The sequence below is a fragment of the Rhinoderma darwinii genome, chromosome 5, assembly GCF_050947455.1.
Source record: "Rhinoderma darwinii isolate aRhiDar2 chromosome 5, aRhiDar2.hap1, whole genome shotgun sequence".
Taxonomy (NCBI): Eukaryota; Metazoa; Chordata; class Amphibia; order Anura; family Rhinodermatidae; genus Rhinoderma; species Rhinoderma darwinii.
The window spans coordinates 338348726-338371547 of NC_134691.1; the positions used below are offsets into that span (position 1 = coordinate 338348726).

The 22822-nt window shown below is 44.4% G+C and overlaps 1 protein-coding gene across 1 annotated transcript; it reads right to left on the reverse strand.

Annotated features, from left to right (window-relative positions):
• Positions 1-977: 977 nt before the first annotated feature.
• On the reverse strand, positions 978-14808 carry LOC142652213 (uncharacterized). The gene is made up of 7 exons (XM_075827793.1): positions 14631-14808; positions 9549-9646; positions 9122-9190; positions 8375-8485; positions 4038-4676; positions 3182-3247; positions 978-2273 (listed from the first exon to the last, which is right to left on the reverse strand). The coding sequence occupies exons 2-7, from the start codon at positions 9631-9633 to the stop codon at positions 1504-1506; spliced, it is 1740 nt and encodes a 579-aa protein (XP_075683908.1). The 5' UTR covers positions 9634-9646; positions 14631-14808; the 3' UTR covers positions 978-1503.
• Positions 14809-22822: the final 8014 nt, after the last annotated feature.

Here is a 22822-nt window from a genome sequence, read left to right on the forward strand (position 1 = left end):
AATACTCATGGGTATGACTCAAGGCAGCGCCAAATGAATTAGGATACCGGTGGGAATCGTGGCGAACCGTACTGATTGACTCCCACCATTATCTTATTATCTACATTAGATGTAAAAATTTTGAGTATTTTCCCCTTAAGGCCCTGTTCACACAGAGGTTTTTTTGACGCGGAAACCACGTCGGAAAATGCGCCAAAAAACGGCCGAAAATGCCTTTTTTCCCGCGAGTGGAAAAACCATCTTGCGGGAGAAAGAAGCAACATGTCCTATCTTCGGGCGTTTATCTCTCTGACCTCCAATTGACATCAATGGGAGGCAGAGAAAGCGTATTTTGCTGCGTTTTTGCCCACGGCACTCAATGGCTGCGGGCGAAAAACGCGGCAAACGGCATACAGGCAGATCAAAATCTGCCTCAAAATTCCAGACGGAATTTTGAGGCAGAATTTTCTGCCTGCCAAAAAACTCAGTGTGAACAGGGCCTAAAGGGGTTTTCTGCTCAAAACTTGTTTCTGTTATTTGAAATGTGATATCAGTATTACTTACATATAGATATACGCCCCGGCAATCAGAAGCGCCATTCCACCGCTATCAGTGCCAGTCACATGACCACAGATGCTCCATCGCATCATTGGTAGTTAGTGGTAACGACCACCTGGGAGCGTCATAGCAGCATGTGACCAAAGCGCTGATGTGTCTATCAACATGGAGAGAAGGAGCGGGAGTTGTTTGGGATGGGTGTCATATACATCACCCGCCAATTTTACCGGCTTCAGAATGAAGAACAGAGTTTCGCTGTCACGAGACTGACGGTAAAAACAGAAGAAGGGCACATATGACCGCCGGAGCGCCTATCTATAAGTAACGCTCACCTTACATTTAAAGGAGCCAAAACATGTTTTTAGCCGGATAACCCCACTAAGAAGAAAATAAGTAAACTTCAGGAAATCAACAACCAATGAGGAATTGGAAACCAACACTCATAAGCAAAATGTTTCTTAGTTTAGACGCGAGATACATTATAGCATTATTACAGTCCCAGGAATATAAAAAAAAAATGAAGGAACCATTTTACATTAATGTCCATGTTGCTATATAGATGTGGACTATACTATATGACTACCTTGGGGTAATGCTGACTTGCTATGTATTGTCTTCAGTGTTTTTTTAGCTCCGCTTTATTTGGGATATCACTGACTCCAGCTTAGCTACATTGTCTGTTGGAGTCTGAGGTAGTCTGAAATCCTCCCACTTTTGCTTTGCCCCACCCACAAGTTTCACACTGCAGCTCTGCTTGTTCAGATTAGCTGCTGTGTCTAAGCACGAGCCCCCCACAAGCTCAGCAGGAAGTCAGTGCATGGAGAGCGGATTACGGAAAAGACAGAAAGATTATAAGCTACAGTCAACTAAACCGCCAGTGATAAACTGAGGACATCGGGGAACTGCCGCACGTAGACTGAGGGCAGTGACCCAAAACAAATAAACATCCAGTGCGTCCACTACAGATCAATGTTTTTTTAGCTGCTGGGATTGGAAGGCCGGGGCTGGTCTCCGTCCTTGGCTGTGGCTGCTGGGGTTGACTTCTGAAGCGGTGGAAGATGCAGATGCCGGTTCCGCAGAACCTGCTGGAGACAGTGACGTAGACTCAAACATGGCTGCCGTCAGTATCATTGGGTTTGGGTTGGTTTGGTTTGTAGGGTATTTGGGTGAAGATACAGGAGATGACGTGGGTGACGCCATAGGACTTACAGTCGGAGCGGGTTGTAGGTTTTTTATGGCATGTACCATTGCCCCGTAGAACTGTTTGGTGTCGCTGATATAGTTCTGGAACATGTGATTGAAATGCGATTGGTTCAGGTGTATCTGCTGCACATGGGCGTTTAACTCTCGGACCTCCGACACAAGACCCTCCAGCTGCTGGACCATTCTAGTGTTTCCTTCCACCACATTTTCCCGTAACCGGTGCAGTTCCACATTGTGGGCCTGTTTCAGGTGCCGGAGGCTTTTGTTATGTTCTTCTTGGAGATGTAGGCAGTGCTGGTCAGTGACTGATGTCTCAGGTCCATTTGTGAAATGAGTGATGTCTGAAGGGTCAAGTAATTTGGGCTCGGGCTGTGGTTCATCTGCATCTATTCTCTCATTGGGAATAGGGGCTGCTGGGGTACAAGGGGCTTCTTCCTCCGACCATTCACTGATAAGATGGATGTCCACCGGAGAAAACGCCTCATCATAGTCCGAGACGGGCTCACATATCGGGGGTTGGGTAATCTGAGCAGCTGTTGAGGATGAGAGAGATTTTGTTCTTAATTCATAGGTATCTTGACCCACAATGCAAAATCCCCCCTTTAATTTGTCACTTGAGATCCACCATGGTCAAGCACCAACTGGATCCCCAAACATGGAGAAAAAATTCAACTCTCTTTAGTATCGACCACTTTTTTACCTCTAGCCTAATCAGTGACTCCAGCTTAGCTGCACTGTCTGTTGGTGTCTGAGGAAGTCTGAACTCCTCCCCCTGTCTTATAAGAGGTCCCTTTAAAGGGGTTATTTATTTCTGCCGCTCCCATAATTGTGGCCAAATTTAACTTTAGAAACGTGGTCTCTCTTAAATATGTCCTCCACCGGCATCTCAGGACCATTATATAGAATATTGTAACACTTCAGCACTGCTACATCCACTATGTATGTAAGAAGGTGCCTATGGAAGAAGTGTCCAAGTGAGATAAGGTTTTTTTTTGCTCTAAATTCCAGGGCGGGAATGTGAAACTTTTATTTATTAGTTAATTTGTCTTCATGGTAAACCCCTTCTTTCTTTTTTGTCCCCTGTAATGTATGAGTGAATCCATCTGCAGGTGTTTGGTTTCCCTGCAGTGCCACCACAGGAGACATTAAGTATTACACAGTTCTGATTGAATTGAATGGGCTGTCTGTGTAATGCATGGATGTACCGGGTCCTCCAGAGCGAGAGACGCTCTTTGTAGCCGCTTCTCACTCTGGCTAATAGATAAACGGGGAAACCTCTACTATTAACTCAGAATTCCCTACTGAAAATGGAGTTTCTAGACCGGACAACAACCCCTTTAATTAGCGGAAGATCCATTATTTTTAAAACGAACCCTTACCTTGCTGCATAGCCGGATGTCGGAATTAAAAATAAGAATTAAATAGATACCCCCGGTCTCACCTGAGGTCTCGATGGTGGGCGCCCAGGATGAGAACTGCTGGGATATCGATGATGGAACGTTGGAATCTGAAAATAATTACATAATTATTTTAAACAGGGGGAGGCCCTGTTGTAACTACTATGGGAATGGGGGGGGGGGGATGTTGTGGGTGTCCTCTTGTGACTAATGTGAAAATGGGGAGGCACTACTTCGATCACTGGAGAAACGGGGGCCTTTTTGTAAGCATTATGGAAATGAGGACTCTGCTATGAATACTAGGGGACTACTGTGGGAAAAGGGAAGCTACATTTCCAACTGGGGAAAGGGAGGTTTGCTGTGACTACTAGAAGGATGGGGCTCTGCTGTGCGTACTGGGGGAAGGGGATCAATGATTTGAATAGTGGTGAAGTCCTATTATGATTACTGGGTGGAAGAGGGAGGTAATTATATGAGCACTGGAAAAAAGCAAACTTTTGCGACTATCAGGAGAAGCGGGGGGACTGTTGTGACTATCAGGGGGAGCAGGGGGGACACATGTGACTATCAGGGGGGGCAGGGGGACATGTGACTATCCAGAGAAGCAGGGGGACACATGTGACTATCAGGAGAAGCAGGGGTCTTCTGTGACTACTTGGCGAAGGATGGAGAGGTCCTGCTGTGACTACTCGGAGAAGGATGAGAGGTCCTGCTGTGACTACTTGGAGAAGGATGGAGAGATCATGCTATGACTACTGGGGAGAGAAGAGGACGTTACAAGGCTATATTTTTTAGAATAAGAGGACGAGGCCTAATCGGTCATACATTCTATGCTATAGGCTTCTGATATGTTAATCCGGTGGTGGATGGGACTAATTTGCTATGGAGACACGTACTCACCGATGAGCTCCAGGCTGGAGGGTTTACACGTGTCCAGCACACGCTGCGCTCCATTCATGGTCACAGAAATGATCTTCTGTCTTAGTCTTTCTTCCCAGTTATTAAACCTGATCTGCTCTTGAGGATCTCCCCATCCCATCGCCTGGTGTTCTAGAGCCGCCATCTTGAGTTTCACCGCTCGCCTGCAGTCCCCGTAGCGCTTCTTGCACACCTCAATAGTCCTGTAAGTCATCCCTATGCTATTGACTTTATTAACTACTTCCTGCCAGAGACGTCTCTTTCTTGAGGCGCTTCCCTTCAACGCGGAGTACCCACAGAGCTCCTTGTAATGGCTGAGCACGCTCGCCACCAGCACTTCGTTCTCTTCCTCACTGAACCGCTGCCCCCGCTGCCGCTCTTCCTCCACATAGGTGGCACAATGTCTTTTTAACTTTCGGTCAAATTGCTGCCGCTCCCTATAAACAAACTGGTGCCAACCCCCCCTCTTCCTCCGCCCGGTGTTCCTCTTAGATAACCCGTTACACCCAGATCTGAGGGGCTCTCTCCCCAGCTCCCCATAACCTGCTTCGTCTGACTTTGTAGGTGCTGTCTCCCTATTATTTTCTGTCCCCTGGTACGCTGCCCCACCCTCCGTGCCCGCTGTATATAGGGGAAATGTTCATAGGAAATGTACAGGAAAAGTGTAAGAAGAAAAACAAAAGAAAAATAGTTATTAGTTTTGATCAGTATAACAAACCAATATGGCTGCCAACAGTCTTTTTTTTACATCCAGAGGCTCAAAAGCTGTACAGACCAAATACTTCTCACAGCTGAGGGTTTGTTACAATACATGAGCAACAAAAATCCTTCTCCTGCACATCTAGCTTGTTACAATGTATCAGTGCAGGCAAACTGTTGCAGCTTGGAGTGCAAAATGCTAAAAGGGATTTTCAGTTTTACATAAATAAGGCATAACCATGGTTATAAGGAAAAGTGCTGCAACTTTCTAATATACTTTGTGTTTCAATTCCTTCCCATTTTCAAGATCTCTGCTTGCTGTCAGTAAATGGGAACATTCTGTCCAGATAATGTGATGCTTGTACTGATGCACGGTTCGTCACAGTATAAGGCCTCATTTACACGAGCGTATTATACGCGCGTGCGACGCGCGTGCTTTTCACGCGTGTCGTACGCACCTATAATAGTCTATGGGGCTGTTTAGACGATGCGTGAATTTTGCGCAGCGTGAGTGCGTTGCGTAAAACTCACGACATGTTCTATATTCTTGCGTTTTTCACGCAACACGCACCCATTGACTGCAATGGGTGCGTGAAAACAACGCATGCCACACTGACGGTCCTGCGTTGCATGCGCGAAAATCACGCAAGAGCTGTCAAACTCCTGAATGTAAACAGAAAAGCACCACGTGCTTTTCTGGTTACAAACATCCAAACGGAGTGTCAAATTAGAGATGAGCGCACCGAACTTCACCGGGTTCGGCCGAACTCGTTTTAACCGAACCCGGCAAAAAATGTTTGGGTACGCGACGTCAGGAGACAGTCACTGCCCACGGTGCTGAAAGACTTAAACTGTTTCAGCACCATGGACAGTGACTTTCGATCACAATATACATATACGTGTAAAAAAAAAACAGAAGTTCTGACTTACCGATAACTCCCGGCTCCTTCCTCCAGTCCGACCTCCCGGGATGACAATTCAGGCCAAGTGACAGCTGCAGCCAATCACAGGCCAAGCACAGGCTGCAGCCAATCACAGGCTGCAGCGGTCTCATGGCCTGCCGCGTCATCCTGGGAGGTGGGGCCGGATGACAAGAGAGGGACGCGTCACCAAGGCAACGGCCGGGAGACCGGACTGGAGGAAGCAGGCAGTTCATGGTAAGTGTGAACGTCTTTTTTTATTCACAGGTTGGTGTAGATTGTGATCGGCATTCACTGTCGAGGGTGCTGAAAGAGTTACTGCCGATCAGTTAGCACTTTCAGCACCTTGGACAGTGACGGGCGTCGACTAACCTCATCTCTATGATGGCGGCTGCGCGAAAATCACGCAGCCGCGCATCATACACGGATGACACACGGAGCTGTCAATTGCCTTTTGCGCACGCAAAACGCAGCGTTTTTTTGCGTGCGCAAAACGCACACGCTCGTGTAAATGAGGCCTAAGGCTGGATTCACACGAGCGTTGCGTTTTTGCGCGCGCAAAAACCATTTGACAGCTGCGTGTGTCATGCGTGTCTGATGCGCGGCTGCGTGATTTTCGCGCAGCCGGCATCATAGAGATGAGGCTAGTCGACGCCCGTCACTGTCCAAGGTGCTGAAAGAGCTAAATCTTTCAGCACCCTCGACAGTGAATGCCGAACACAACAGCGAAAAACCTGTAAAAAAAAAAGATAAAGTTCCTACTTACCGAGAACTTCCCGGCCGTTGCCTTGGTGACGCGTCCTTGGTGACGCGCCTCTCTTGACATCGGGCCCCACCTCCCTGGATGACGCGGCAGTCCAAGTGACCGCTGCATCCTGTGATTGGCTGCAGCCTGTGCTTGGCCTGTGATTGGCTGGAGCTGTCACTTGAACTGAAGTGTCATCCCGGGAGGTCGGACTGCAGGAAGGAGACAGGAGTAATCGGTAAGTTAGAACTTCGTTTTTTTTTACAGGTTCATGTATTTTGGGATCGCAAGTCACTGTCCATGGTGCTGAAACAGTTTAACTCTTTCAGCACCATGCACAGTGAATGTCTCCCGACGTCGCGGACCGGAATTTTTTTTGCCGGGTTCGGCCAAAACGAGTTTGGCCGAACCCGGTGAAGTTAGCTTCGGTTGTCGGGGTTCGCTAATCGCAAAGACACTCCGTTTGGATGTTCGGAAACAGAAAAGCACATGGTGCTTTTCTGTTTACATTCATCCTTTTGACAGCTGTTGCGCAAACACGCAGTTCGCACGGAAGTGCTTCCGTGCGACATGCGTGGTTTTCACGCACCCATTGACTTCAATGGGTGCGTGATGCGTTGAAAACGCTGAATCAACGGACATGTCGTGAGTTTTTGGCAACGGAGCAACGCTGCGCAAAAAACGCTGCCATGTCTGCACGGCCCCATTGACAAATATAGCTACGGGCAACGCACGTGAAAATCACGCGCGTTGCACGCGCGTATTTTACGTTCGTCTGAATAAAGCCTAACACCGCTTACTTACAATGAGCTCGGCAGCTGTGTGAGCTGGACAATATTAGAATACGTTTTTGACATCTGCAAAGCATTAGGTCTGAACAGGGCCTAATGTCGTCCTTTCACTTTCAGCATCATCCGAAAAGTGGATAAAAAGTTCTATAATATGACAAGCCATGAATCAAGTCTCTTGAACATGTAACTAAACGTTCAACAAACTTCTGACATGTCATAGTGACGTCAGAAGTTTTGATTGGTGGGGGTCCAAGCACTGAGACCCCCACCAATTCGCTAAAACGAAGCGGCAGAAGTGCTGGTATGAGCGCTCAGCCGCTTCGTACCTGTTCGGCTTTATCGGGAAAGTCGATGTATCGGAGTACAGGCTCATAGACTTTCTATTGATTTCCGGAAAAAGCCGAACAGACACGAGCACTTCTGCCGCTTCGTTTCAGCGATTTATGGGGGTCTCCGTGCTCGGACACCCACCAATCAAAACTTCTGACATGTCACTATAACATGTCAGAAGTTTGTTGAAAGTTTAGTTACCGTTTAAGACCAGGGGATGTATTGTCATCACTAAGGCGCCCTCTACTGTAAGATATATATCACTGCACGTCCTTGGAGCTGAGATTTGTGAGACTTTATGGGTATGTTCACACGTGCACGTCCGTTACGGCTGAGATTACGGAGCTGTTTTCAGGAGAAAACAGCTCCGGAATTTCAGACGTAATGGCAAGTGCAGGCGTTTCTCGCTGCGTCCATTACGGACGTAATTGGAGCTGTTTTTCTATGGAGTCAATGGAGTCAACGGCTCCAATTACGTCCCAAGAAGTGTCCTGCACTTCTTTGACGCGGGCGTCTTTTTTACGCGCCGTCTTTTGACAGTGGCGCGTAAAAAAAATGACCGTCGGCACAGAACACCGTAAGACCCATTCAAATGAATGGGCAGATGTTTGCCAACGCTTTCAAGCAGTATTTTCGGCCGTAATTCCAGCAAAAAAAAGCCTGAATTACGTCCGTAAATAGTGCGTGTGAACATACCCTATATCTGACAGTGAGGATGGAGGTTGCACTGATAATATATTGATACTGGAGCAGCAGCCATTCTGGAGGGGCCGGGGGCGCACAATGTAACTTCACCCTCATTTATTATCCATGTGATGACATCAGGACACTCACCCGGGCTGTAGAACGGAGCAGCGTTATTCATGTTCTTGGGTTCAGTCTTCCCCGTCCTCCAATCTTTCTCAGATTTAACCTGAGGTTCCTCTGGAGGCTGCTCCTCCTCTCCTGTCAGAAGGAAAGGGGTTTATAAAACAGGTCCCCCTCCCTTTATATTACAGATCAGTCCTACCCCTCTATAATACAGATCAGCCCCCCTCTATATTACAGATTAGTCCCCTCCCCCTCTATATTACAGATCTGTCCCCTCCCCCTCTATATTACAGATCAGTCCCACCCCTCTATATTACAGATCTGTCCCCTCCCCCTCTATATTACAGATCAGCCCCCCTCCCTCTATATTACAGATCAGTCCCCCTCCCTCTATATTACAGATCAGTCCCCCTCCCTCTATATTACAGATCAGTCCCCCTCCCTCTATATTATATATCAGCCCCCTATATTACAGATTAGTCCCCTCCCCATATATCACAGATCAGCCCCCCCTCTATATTACAGATCAGCCCCCTCCCTCTATATTACAGATCAGCCCCCTCCCTCAATATTACAGATCAGTTCCCCCCCTCTATATTACAGATCAGTCCCATCCCTCTATATTACAGATCAGTTCCCCCCTCTATATTACAGATCAGTCCCCTCCCTCTATATTACAGATCAGTCCTCTCCCTCTATATTACAGATCAGCCCCCCCTCTATATTACAGATCAGCCCCCCCCCCCTCTATATTACAGATCAGTCGCTCACCTTCTGTATTTGTTGAGGGGTCATCCTCTATCTTCACCTCAATTCTTTCTAGTACGACCTCTGGGAATCCTATAAAATGAGAACAGTTTGTAAGCAGATGTAGCAGAGCCGAATTTGTCATTTACATGTTAGACACTGCTCTGTTCATTGTGATGACTCTGATATAAGATAATAGGTTTACCTGCAGTCCTATGAGAAACCACCGATCATACATGACCAAATGACAAACTCAGCTTTACTACATGTGACAAACTCAGCTTCACTACATGTGGCAAACTCCGCTGTAAGTAAAATCCCTTCAGCACTATGATCCAGCAGCAGTCGGCTAGTATATGTCTCCATTGTGTACGTGTCGGAGGCTCACACTAGTACAATATATATATAAATAAACCCCTCCGGTCCTTGGCGCTGCGTCCGCCATACTCACGTAAGAGGTTGGGGTCCATGCTGATGAAGGCCTGGGCACCTCTAATGCTGCTGAGATACGGGTATTTCTGAGATAACATCTGCATGATGGCGACTTTCCTGAAATAGAGAATATAGATTTGATGTATCCGGTTCAGTCTCATCCATCCTGCATCCCCATGGGTGATGTGAAGCCAAGCAGGGTCCCCATCAATAATCACACCGCAGTTGTTGGTTTTGGGGAGCAGCGGGGGAGGGGCAGTCTGGATAGAGGTCATTATAAGCTGCGGGACTTTCTCTGGTTTAGTGACAGAACCGACTCCTTTTCTGCTTATTATAATGTTATTCTGGGCTCAGGAGACAAGTGAAAGATAAATGAAGCAATATTTTAAATTTTGCCACAGATTTTTGACCACAGGTGGTGTGGCCCCTGGAGAATAAGTTTGAGGAGCCCTGATCTACAAAACATCTTACACACACTGTCCCCCCTTCATGAACAATGGGACCATGTCCATTATGTCTAAGGCTTCGTTCATATCTGTGTCGGAGGCTCGGTTAGGTCCGGCGGGGCTTGCTGGAGATTACAGGAGACAATAGCGCAGCATGCTGCGCTATTGTGTACGGTAAAATCACGGACACCCAGACGGAAAGTCGTTAGAACCCAGTAAAGTCAATGGGATCCCTCAGCAACCGGCGGCATGCGTTGTACAATGGAACCTTTGGTTCCATTATTTCCTTGTTCTGCTCCTCTGACTGAGAAGAACAGAACAACCAACGCAGGTGTGAACAAAGCCTGACCAGCGGTTTGCTAACACCCATCCCTCCCTGCCTCCCTAATACCACTTACCTCCCTAATACCCTGCTCAGCTCCCTGCCTCCCTAATACCACTTACCTCCCTGCCTCCCTAATACCACTTACCTCCCTGCCTCCCTAATACCCTGCTCAGCTCCCTGCCTCCCTAATACCCTGCTCAGCTCCCTGCCTCCCTAATACCCTGCTCAGCTCCCTGCCTCCCTAATACCCTGCTCAGCTCCCTGCCTCCCTAATACCCTGCTCACCTCCCTGCCTCCCTAATACCCTGCTCAGCTCCCTGCCTCCCTAATACCCTGCTCAGCTCCCTGCCTCCCTAATACCCTGCTCAGCTCCCTGCCTCCCTAATACCCTGCTCAGCTCCCTGCCTCCCTAATACCACTTACCTCCCTGCCTCCCTAATACCCTGCTCAGCTCCCTGCCTCCCTAATACCCTGCTCACCTCCCTGCCTCCCTAATACCCTGCTCAGCTCCCTGCCTCCCTAATACCCTGCTCAGCTCCCTGCCTCCCTAATACCCTGCTCAGCTCCCTGCCTCCCTAATACCCTGCTCAGCTCCCTGCCTCCCTAATACCACTTACCTCCCTGCCTCCCTAATACCCTGCTCAGCTCCCTGCCTCCCTAATACCCTGCTCAGCTCCCTGCCTCCCTAATACCCTGCTCAGCTCCCTGCCTCCCTAATACCCTGCTCAGCTCCCTGCCTCCCTAATACCACTTACCTCCCTGCCTCCCTAATACCCTGCTCAGCTCCCTGCCTCCCTAATACCCTGCTCAGCTCCCTGCCTCCCTAATACCACTTACCTCCCTGCCTCCCTAATACCCTGCTCAGCTCCCTGCCTCCCTAATACCCTGCTCACCTCCCTGCCTCCCTAATACCCTGCTCAGCTCCCTGCCTCCCTAATACCCTGCTCAGCTCCCTGCCTCCCTAATACCCTGCTCAGCTCCCTGCCTCCCTAATACCCTGCTCAGCTCCCTGCCTCCCTAATACCACTTACCTCCCTGCCTCCCTAATACCCTGCTCACCTCCCTGCCTCCCTAATACCCTGCTCAGCTCCCTGCCTCCCTAATACCCTGCTCAGCTCCCTGCCCCCCTAATACCACTTACCTCCCTGCCTCCCTAATACCACTTACCTCCCTGCCTCCCTAATACCCTGCTCAGCTCCCTGCCTCCCTAATAACACTTACCTCACTGCCTCCCTAATACCACTTACCTCCCTGCCACCCTAAGGCTGGGTTCACACACCCTATTTACGGACGTAATTCGGGTGTTTTAACCTCGAATTACGTCCGAAAATACGGCTCCAATGCGCCGGCAAACATCTGCCCATTCATTTGAATGGGCTTTACGATGTTCTGTGCCGACGGTCATTTTTTTACGCGCCGCTGTCAAAAGACGGCGCGTAAAAAAGACGCCCGCGTCAAAGAAGTGCCTGTCACTTCTTGAGACGTAATTGGAGCCGTCTTACATGGACTCCATAGAAAAACAGCTCCAACTACATCCGTAATGGACGCAGCGAAAAACGCCTGCACATGCCATTACGTCTGAAATTCCGGAGCTGTTTTCTCCTGAAAACAGCTCCGTAATTTCAGACGTAACGGAGGCTGCCGATGGAACATACCCTCATACCCTGCTCACCTCCATAATACCCTGCTCACCTCCCTGCCTCCCTAATACCCTGCTTACCTCCATAATACCCAGCTCACCTCCCTGCCTCCCTAATACCCAGCTCACATCCCTGCCTCCCTAATACCCTGCTTACCTCACTGCCTCCCTAATATCCTGCTTACCTCCCTAATACCCAGCTCACCTCCCTGCCTCCCTAATACCGTGCCTACCTCCCTAATAGCCTGCTTACCTCACTGCCTCCCTAATATCCTGCTTACCTCCCTAATACCCAGCTTACCTTCCTGCCGCCCTAATACACAGCTCACCTCCCTGCCGCCCTAATACACAGCTCACCTCCCTGCCGCCCTAATACACAGCTCACCTCCCTGCCGCCCTAATACACAGCTCACCTCCCTGCCTCCCTAATACCCTGCTTACCTCCCTAATACCCTGCTTACCTCCCTAATACCCTGCTTACCTCCCTGCCACCCTAATACCCTGCTAACCTCCCTGCCTCCCTAATACCCTGCTTATCTCCCTGCCTCACTAATACCCCGCTGACCTCCCTGCCCCCCTAATACCCTGCTTACCTTACTGCCTCCCTAATACCCAGCTTACCTCCCTGCCTCCCTAATACCCTGCTTATCTCCCTGCCTCCCTAACACCCTGCTTACTTACTTCCCTGCCTCCCTAATACCCTTTTTAGCTCCCTGCCTCCCTAATACGCTGCTTACCTCCCTGCCTACCTAATACCCTGCTTACTTCCCTGCCTCCCTAATACACAGCTTACCTCCCTAATACGCTGCTTACCTCCCTGCCTCCCTAATACACAGCTTACCTCCCTGCCGCCCTAATACCCTGCTTACCTCCCTGCCGCCCTAATACCCAGCTCACCTCCCTGCCTACCTAACACCCTGCTTACCTCCCTGTCTCCCTCATTTCCTGCTTCCCTAATGCCTGCTTGGCAATCCGAGTATTTACAGTCATTAGTGGCTCCCGCCCCACCTGACATATCTATGCACTGCATACACCATTATCTGTGATCCGGGTGGCCATCTATGGGAGGTTGGTGAGATTACCTCCCACATTTACGGCAGCTATGAGTCAGGTTGCTTTGCCTTATTCCCCTTGCTGTAATTCTGGGAAGTGCTCCCTCTGGTGGCCGACACAGGAAAAAAAATACAGCAAAAAACATAAAAAAATAATAGAACTAAGTAACTTCCTTAAAAAAAAAAAGATTTAATTCGCGACACTTCCCTTTAAACAACTTAATCAAATGGAATTGCAAGCTGTCAGGAGGGAACTTACTAGCTAATGAAGTCCGGTGATTACAGCAGCCTCTGCACTGGCAAGCAAACAGTCTCTGTAGTGTGAGGGTGGTGAGGTATGGCAAGTGTACTGTGAGCTTTCAGGTTGTAGAGACGGTGACCGTGACCGGGCTGCAACTCTACTATATCTGGAACATGGCAGAAAATAATGACAACTTCCTGTTAGTGAATTAGGAAGAAGGAGAGGTCTGTGGCACAAACCGTTCAGCTTTGGAGATAAAGGCTCCGCACATGAAGATCAAAGAGCAGTGTGAGGGTTTTGTCCTCCAGCTGGGTTCAGGCATCACTGCAAAAATGTGACCGCGACGTGTGAACCCAGCCGAACCATTTTCTGACGCTGTAACTTACACATTGTGGCAGATTTACTAATCAGGATGCGCCAGAATTCTTGCTCAAATTGAGCAAAACAAAAAAAATGGCGCACATGCCACACTCCACATTATACTAACGTTAAGTGCCCCACTAAACACTAGAAAAGGGGTCACGGCTAAGTTGATTTGTAAATTTCACCAGTATTATGAATGGCGTGGCCCAATTTTTATTTTTTTTTTGCAAAATAGTGGTGTAAACGTAGACAGCCAGGACCTGGCATAAGGAAATAAAAGTATCTAACTTCTAGCAAGATGCGCCAAATGTATCACACAGCGCGCACCACTGCGATAAATTTGGCGCAACATCTGACTGTCTCGACTAAGTTTGCGCCGTTTGAATTTTCCACAGTGTTAGGCTTCGTTCACATCTGCGTTGGGGTCCCGTTCTGACGTTCCGTTGGAGCTTTCTGTCAGAACGGGACTTTGAACAGACACAAACTGGTTTCCGTTTCCATCACTACTGATTTAAAATGGTGACGGAAACGGAAACCATGGGCACCGGATCCATCACCATTGAAATCAATGTCGATGGAAACAGTTTGTGTCTGTTCAGGGTCCCGTTCTGACGGAAAGCTCCGATGGAACGTCAAAACGGGACCCCAACGCAGATGTGAACGAAGCCTTAGTAATTCTGCCAATTAATAAAATTGAAAATTCACTCCAATGGGGCAGAGTTGTAATACCAGACACAACACATGGACAGGTGGGGCGCTATTTGTGGAAGAAAGCATCTGTCTTTTTCTAAAACTGGATTAACCCCTTTAAGTTCTTTATTAACTAAACCAAAACATGGCCCTGGTAATGAAACTTGCAAACCAGTTATCCCATCTCTAATCATGACCAGTACTGACCAGTATCACAATCCCCACCCTCTTCTAGGACACAGCTGCAATGTCACACAGTGCTGGGAGTAATGGACATGGCCACTCACATGAAAGGGTTAATACAAGGATTGGGGGGGGGGGGGGGGTTGTAGCACAATGACTTACCCAGTGAGATTGAGGAGATGTGGGAGCGGAGAATGAACCTTGTTAGAGGGGAGACAGGCAGACAACAAGATGGTCTTTGATGTGGCCCTATGTAGAGTCTTCCTGGGGGCCCCATGCACTAGATACCTGAGTACAGAAGAGCCCCCAACATCCAGGTCACTTCTCTTCCTGCTGCCACTGACACAGAGGAAGCGCATAAAAGGGGAGGAGCTCAGAGATGAGAATGGAAGAGGGGGAGGGGTCACTAAAAGATCTCATGGATACATTGTAGCAACATGTAAACAACACACAGCGCTGTATACAATCCAAGTGTAACACTATTATATATACACAGCACTGTATACCCTCCAAGTGTAACACTATTATATATACAGCACTGTATACCCTCCAAGTGTAACACTATTATATATACACAGCGCTGTATACCCTCCAAGTGTAACACTATTATATATACAGCACTGTATACCCTCCAAGTGTAACACTATTATATACACAGCACTGTATACCCTCCAAGTGTAACACTATTATATATATAGCGCTGTATACCCTCCAAGTGTAACACTATTATATATACAGCGCTGTATACCCTCCAAGTGTAACACTATTATATATACAGCACTGTATACACTCCAAGTGTAACACTATTATATATACAGCGCTGTATACCCTCCAAGTGTAACACTATTATATACACAGCACTGTATACCCTCCAAGTGTAACACTATTATATATACAGCGCTGTATACCCTCCAAGTGTAACACTATTATATATACAGCGCTGTATACCCTCCAAGTGTAACACTATTATATATACAGCACTGTATACCCTCCAAGTGTAACACTATTATATACACAGCACTGTATACCCTCCAAGTGTAACACTATTATATACACAGCACAGTATACCCTCCAAGTGTAACACTATTATATATACACAGCGCTGTATACCCTCCAAGTGTAACACTATTATATATGCACAGCACTGTATACCCTCCAAGTGTAACACTATTATATACACAGCGCTGTATACCCTCCAAGTGTAACACTATTATATATACACAGCGCTGTATACCCTCCAAGTGTAACACTATTATATATACAGCGCTGTATACCCTCCAAGTGTAACACTATTATATATACACAGCGCTGTATACCCTCCAAGTGTAACACTATTATATATACAGCACTGTATACCCTCCAAGTGTAACACTATTATATATACACAGCGCTGTATACCCTCCAAGTGTAACACTATTATATATACACAGCGCTGTATACTCTCCAAGTGTAATACTATTATATATACACAGCACTGTATACCCTCCAAGTGTAACACTATTATATATACAGCACTGTATACCCTCCAAGTGTAACACTATTATATATACAGCACTGTATACCCTCCAAGTGTAACACTATTATATATACACTACACTGTATACCCTCCAAGTGTAACACTATTATATATATAGCGCTGTATACCCTCCAAGTGTAACACTATTATATATACACAGCACTGTATACCCTCCAAGGGTAACACTATTATATATACACAGCGCTGTATACCCTCCAAGTGTAACACTATTATATATACAGCGCTGTATACCCTCCAAGTGTAACACTATTATATATACACAGCACTGTATACCCTCCAAGTGTAACACTATTATATATACACAGCGCTGTATACCCTCCAAGTGTAACACTATTATATATACACAGCGCTGTATACCCTCCAAGTGTAACACTATTATATATACAGCGCTGTATACCCTCCAAGTGTAACACTATTATATATACACAGCACTGTATACCCTCCAAGTGTAACACTATTATATATACACAGCGCTGTATACCCTCCAAGTGTAACACTATTATATATACAGCACTGTATACCCTCCAAGTGTAACACTATTATATACACAGCACTGTATACCCTCCAAGTGTAACACTATTATATATATAGCGCTGTATACCCTCCAAGTGTAACACTATTATATATACAGCGCTGTATACCCTCCAAGTGTAACACTATTATATATACAGCACTGTATACACTCCAAGTGTAACACTATTATATATACAGCGCTGTATACCCTCCAAGTGTAACACTATTATATACACAGCACTGTATACCCTCCAAGTGTAACACTATTATATATACAGCGCTGTATACCCTCCAAGTGTAACACTATTATATATACAGCGCTGTATACCCTCCAAGTGTAACACTATTATATATACAGCACTGTATACCCTCCAAGTGTAACACTATTATATACACAGCACTGTATACCCTCCAAGTGTAACACTATTATATACACAGCACAGTATACCCTCCAAGTGTAACACTATTATATATACACAGCGCTGTATACCCTCCAAGTGTAACACTATTATATATGCACAGCACTGTATACCCTCCAAGTGTAACACTATTATATACACAGCGCTGTATACCCTCCAAGTGTAACACTATTATATATACACAGCGCTGTATACCCTCCAAGTGTAACACTATTATATATACAGCGCTGTATACCCTCCAAGTGTAACACTATTATATATACACAGCGCTGTATACCCTCCAAGTGTAACACTATTATATATACAGCACTGTATACCCTCCAAGTGTAACACTATTATATATACACAGCGCTGTATACCCTCCAAGTGTAACACTATTATATATACACAGCGCTGTATACTCTCCAAGTGTAATACTATTATATATACACAGCACTGTATACCCTCCAAGTGTAACAATATTATATATACACAGCACTGTATACCCTCCAAGTGTAACACTATTATATATACAGCACTGTATACCCTCCAAGTGTAACACTATTATATATACAGCACTGTATACCCTCCAAGTGTAACACTATTATATATACACTACACTGTATACCCTCCAAGTGTAACACTATTATATATATAGCGCTGTATACCCTCCAAGTGTAACACTATTATATATACACAGCACTGTATACCCTCCAAGGGTAACACTATTATATATACACAGCGCTGTATACCCTCCAAGTGTAACACTATTATATATACAGCGCTGTATACCCTCCAAGTGTAACACTATTATATATACACAGCACTGTATACCCTCCAAGTGTAACACTATTATATATACACAGCGCTGTATACCCTCCAAGTGTAACACTATTATATATACACAGCGCTGTATACCCTCCAAGTGTAACACTATTATATATACAGCGCTGTATACCCTCCAAGTGTAACACTATTATATATACACAGCACTGTATACCCTCCAAGTGTAACACTATTATATATACACAGCACTGTATACCCTCCAAGTGTAACACTATTATATATACAGCGCTGTATACCCTCCAAGTGTAACACTATTATATATACAGCACTGTATACCCTCCAAGTGTAACACTATTATATATACACAGCACTGTATACCCTCCAAGTGTAACACTATTATATATATAGCGCTGTATACCCTCCAAGTGTAACACTATTATATATACAGCGCTGTATACCCTCCAAGTGTAACACTATTATATATACACAGCACTGTATACCCTCCAAGTGTAACACTATTATATATACACAGCGCTGTATACCCTCCAAGTGTAACACTATTATATATACACAGCACTGTATACCCTCCAAGTGTAACACTATTATATATACAGCACTGTATACCCTCCAAGTGTAACACTATTATATATACAGCACTGTATACCCTCCAAGTGTAACACTATTATATATACAGCACTGTATACCCTCCAAGTGTAACACTATTATATATATACAGCACTGTATACCCTCCAAGTGTAACACTATTATATATACACAGCACTGTATACCCTCCAAGTGTAACACTATTATATATACACAGCACTGTATACCCTCCAAGTGTAACACTATTATATATATACAGCACTGTATACCCTCCAAGTGTAACACTATTATATATACAGCGCTGTATACCCTCCAAGTGTAACACTATTATATACACAGCGCTGTATACCCTCCAAGTGTAACACTATTATATATACACAGCGCTGTATACCCTCCAAGTGTAACACTATTATATACACACAGCGCTGTATACCCTCCAAGTGTAACACTATTATATATACAGCACTGTATACCCTCCAAGTGTAACACTATTATATATACACAGCGCTGTATACCCTCCAAGTATAACACTATTATATATACAGCACTGTATACCCTCCAAGTGTAACACTATTATATATACACAGCACTGTATACCCTCCAAGTGTAACACTATTATATATACACAGCACTGTATACCCTCCAAGTGTAACACTATTATATATACACAGCGCTGTATACCCTCCAAGTATAACACTATTATATATACAGCACTGTATACCCTCCAAGTGTAACACTATTATATATACACAGCGCTGTATACCCTCCAAGTATAACACTATTATATATACACAGCACTGTATACCCTCCAAGTGTAACACTATTATATATACACTACACTGTATACCCTCCAAGTGTAACACTATTATATATACAGCGCTGTATACCCTCCAAGTGTAACACTATTATATATACACAGCACTGTATACCCTCCAAGTGTAACACTATTATATATACACAGCACTGTATACCCTCCAAGTGTAACACTATTATATATATACACAGCGCTGTATACCCTCCAAGTGTAACACTATTATATATACACAGCACTGTATACCCTCCAAGTGTAACACTATTATATATACAGCGCTGTATACCCTCCAAGTGTAACACTATTATATATACACAGCACTGTATACCCTCCAAGTGTAACACTATTATATATACACAGCGCTGTATACCCTCCAAGTGTAACACTATTATATATACACAGCACTGTATACCCTCCAAGTGTAACACTATTATATATACACAGCACTGTATAACCTCCAAGTGTAACACTATTATATATACACAGCACTGTATACCCTCCAAGTGTAACACTATTATATATACACAGCACTGTATACCCTCCAAGTGTAACACTATTATATATACACAGCACTGTATACCCTCCAAGTGTAACACTATTATATATACACAGCACTGTATACCCTCCAAGTGTAACACTATTATATATACAGCACTGTATACCCTCCAAGTGTAACACTATTATATATACACAGCACTGTATACCCTCCAAGTGTAACACTATTATATCTACTGCACTGTATACCCTCCAAGTGTAACACTATTATATATACAGCACTGTATACCCTCCAAGTGTAACACTATTATATATACACAGCGCTGTATACCCTCCAAGTGTAACACTATTATATATACACAGCACTGTATACCCTCCAAGTGTAACACTATTATATATACACAGCACTGTATACCCTCCAAGTGTAACACTATTATATATACAGCACTGTATACCCTCCAAGTGTAACACTATTATATATACAGCACTGTATACCCTCCAAGTGTAACACTATTATATATATACAGCGCTGTATACCCTCCAAGTGTAACACTATTATATATACACAGCGCTGTATACCCTCCAAGTGTAACACTATTATATACACAGCACTGTATACCCTCCAAGTGTAACACTATTATATATACAGCACTGTATACCCTCCAAGTGTAACACTATTATATATACACAGCGCTGTATACCCTCCAAGTGTAACACTATTATATATACACAGCACTGTACACCCTCCAAGTGTAACACTATTATATATACACAGCGCTGTATACCCTCCAAGTGTAACACTATTATATATATACTGCACTGTATACCCTCCAAGTGTAACACTATTATATATACAGCACTGTATACCCTCCAAGTATAACACTATTATATATACACAGCGCTGTATACCCTCCAAGTGTAACACTATTATATATACAGCACTGTATACCCTCCAAGTGTAACACTATTATATATACACAGCGCTGTATACCCTCCAAGTGTAACACTATTATATATACACAGCGCTGTATACCCTCCAAGTGTAACACTATTATATATACACAGTGCTGTATACCCTCCAAGTGTAACACTATTATATATACACAGCGCTGTATACCCTCCAAGTGTAACACTATTATATATACAGCACTGTATACCCTCCAAGTGTAACACTATTATATATACACAGCACTGTATACCCTCCAAGTATAACACTATTATATATACACAGCGCTGTATACCCTCGAAGTGTAACACTATTATATATACAGCGCTGTATACCCTCCAAGTGTAACACTATTATATATACACAGCACTGTATACCCTCCAAGTGTAACACTATTATATACACAGCACTGTATACCCTCCAAGTGTAACACTATTATATATACACAGCGCTGTATACCCTCCAAGTGTAACACTATTATATATACACAGCGCTGTATACCCTCCAAGTGTAATACTATTATATATACACAGCGCTGTATACCCTCCAAGTGTAACACTATTATATATACAGCACTGTATACCCTCCAAGTGTAACACTATTATATATACACAGCGCTGTATACCCTCCAAGTGTAACACTATTATATATACAGCACTGTATACCCTCCAAGTGTAACACTATTATATATACTGCACTGTATACCCTCCAAGTGTAACACTATTATATATACAGCACTGTATACCCTCCAAGTGTAACACTATTATATATACAGCGCTGTATACCCTCCAAGTGTAACACTATTATATATACACAGCGCTGTATACCCTCCAAGTGTAACACTATTATATATATACAGCGCTGTATACCCTCCAAGTGTAACACTATTATATATACACAGCGCTGTATACCCTCCAAGTGTAACACTATTATATATACACAGCGCTGTATACCCTCCAAGTGTAACACTATTATATATACACAGCACTGTATACCCTCCAAGTGTAACACTATTATATATACAGCGCTGTATACCCTCCAAGTGTAACACTATTATATATACACAGCACTATATACCCTCCAAGTGTAACACTATTATATATACTGCACTGTATATCCTCCAAGTGTAACACTATTATATATACAGCGCTGTATACCCTCCAAGTGTAACACTATTATATATACACAGCACTGTATACCCTCCAAGTGTAACACTATTATATATACACAGCACTGTATACCCTCCAAGTGTAACACTATTATATATATACACAGCGCTGTATACCCTCCAAGTGTAACACTATTATATATACAGCACTGTATACCCTCCAAGTGTAACACTATTATATATACACAGCACTGTATACCCTCCAAGTGTAACACTATTATATATACACAGCACTGTATACCCTCCAAGTGTAACACTATTATATATACACAGCACTGTATACCCTCCAAGTGTAACACTATTATATATATACACAGCGCTGTATACCCTCCAAGTGTAACACTATTATATATACACAGCGCTGTATACCCTCCAAGTGTAACACTATTATATATACACAGCGCTGTATACCCTCCAAGTGTAACACTATTATATATACACAGCACTGTATACCCTCCAAGTGTAACACTATTATATATACACAGCACTGTATACCCTCCAAGTGTAACACTATTATATATACACAGCACTGTATACCCTCCAAGTGTAACACTATTATATATACAGCACTGTATACCCTCCAAGTGTAACACTATTATATATACACAGCGCTGTATACCCTCCAAGTGTAACACTATTATATATACAGAGCACTGTATACCCTCCAAGTGTAACACTATTATATATACACAGCACTGTATACCCTCCAAGTGTAACACTATTATATATACAGCGCTGTATACCCTCCAAGTGTAACACTATTATATATACAGCGCTGTATACCCTCCAAGTGTAACACTATTATATATACACAGCGCTGTATACCCTCCAAGTGTAACACTATTATATATACACAGCACTGTATACCCTCCAAGTGTAACACTATTATATATACACAGCGCTGTATACCCTCCAAGTGTAACACTATTATATATACACAGCGCTGTATACCCTCCAAGTGTAACACTATTATATACACAGCGCTGTATACCCTCCAAGTGTAACACTATTATATATACAGCACTGTATACCTTCCAAGTGTAACACTATTATATATACACAGCGCTGTACACCCTCCAAGTGTAACACTATTATAT

Bases quoted from the DNA above. Each gene is read 5' to 3' on its own strand.
- LOC142652213 (XM_075827793.1), bottom strand. From the start codon at position 9,633: ATGCAGATGTTATCTCAGAAATACCCGTATCTCAGCAGCATTAGAGGT. The intron at 8,486-9,121 runs GTGAGCGACTGA...TCCTTCTGACAG, and splicing joins CCCCTCAACAAATACAGAAG to GAGAGGAGGAGCAGCCTCCA. The intron at 2,274-3,181 runs GTGAGACCGGGG...CATCCTCAACAG, and splicing joins GCCCACCATCGAGACCTCAG to CTGCTCAGATTACCCAACCC.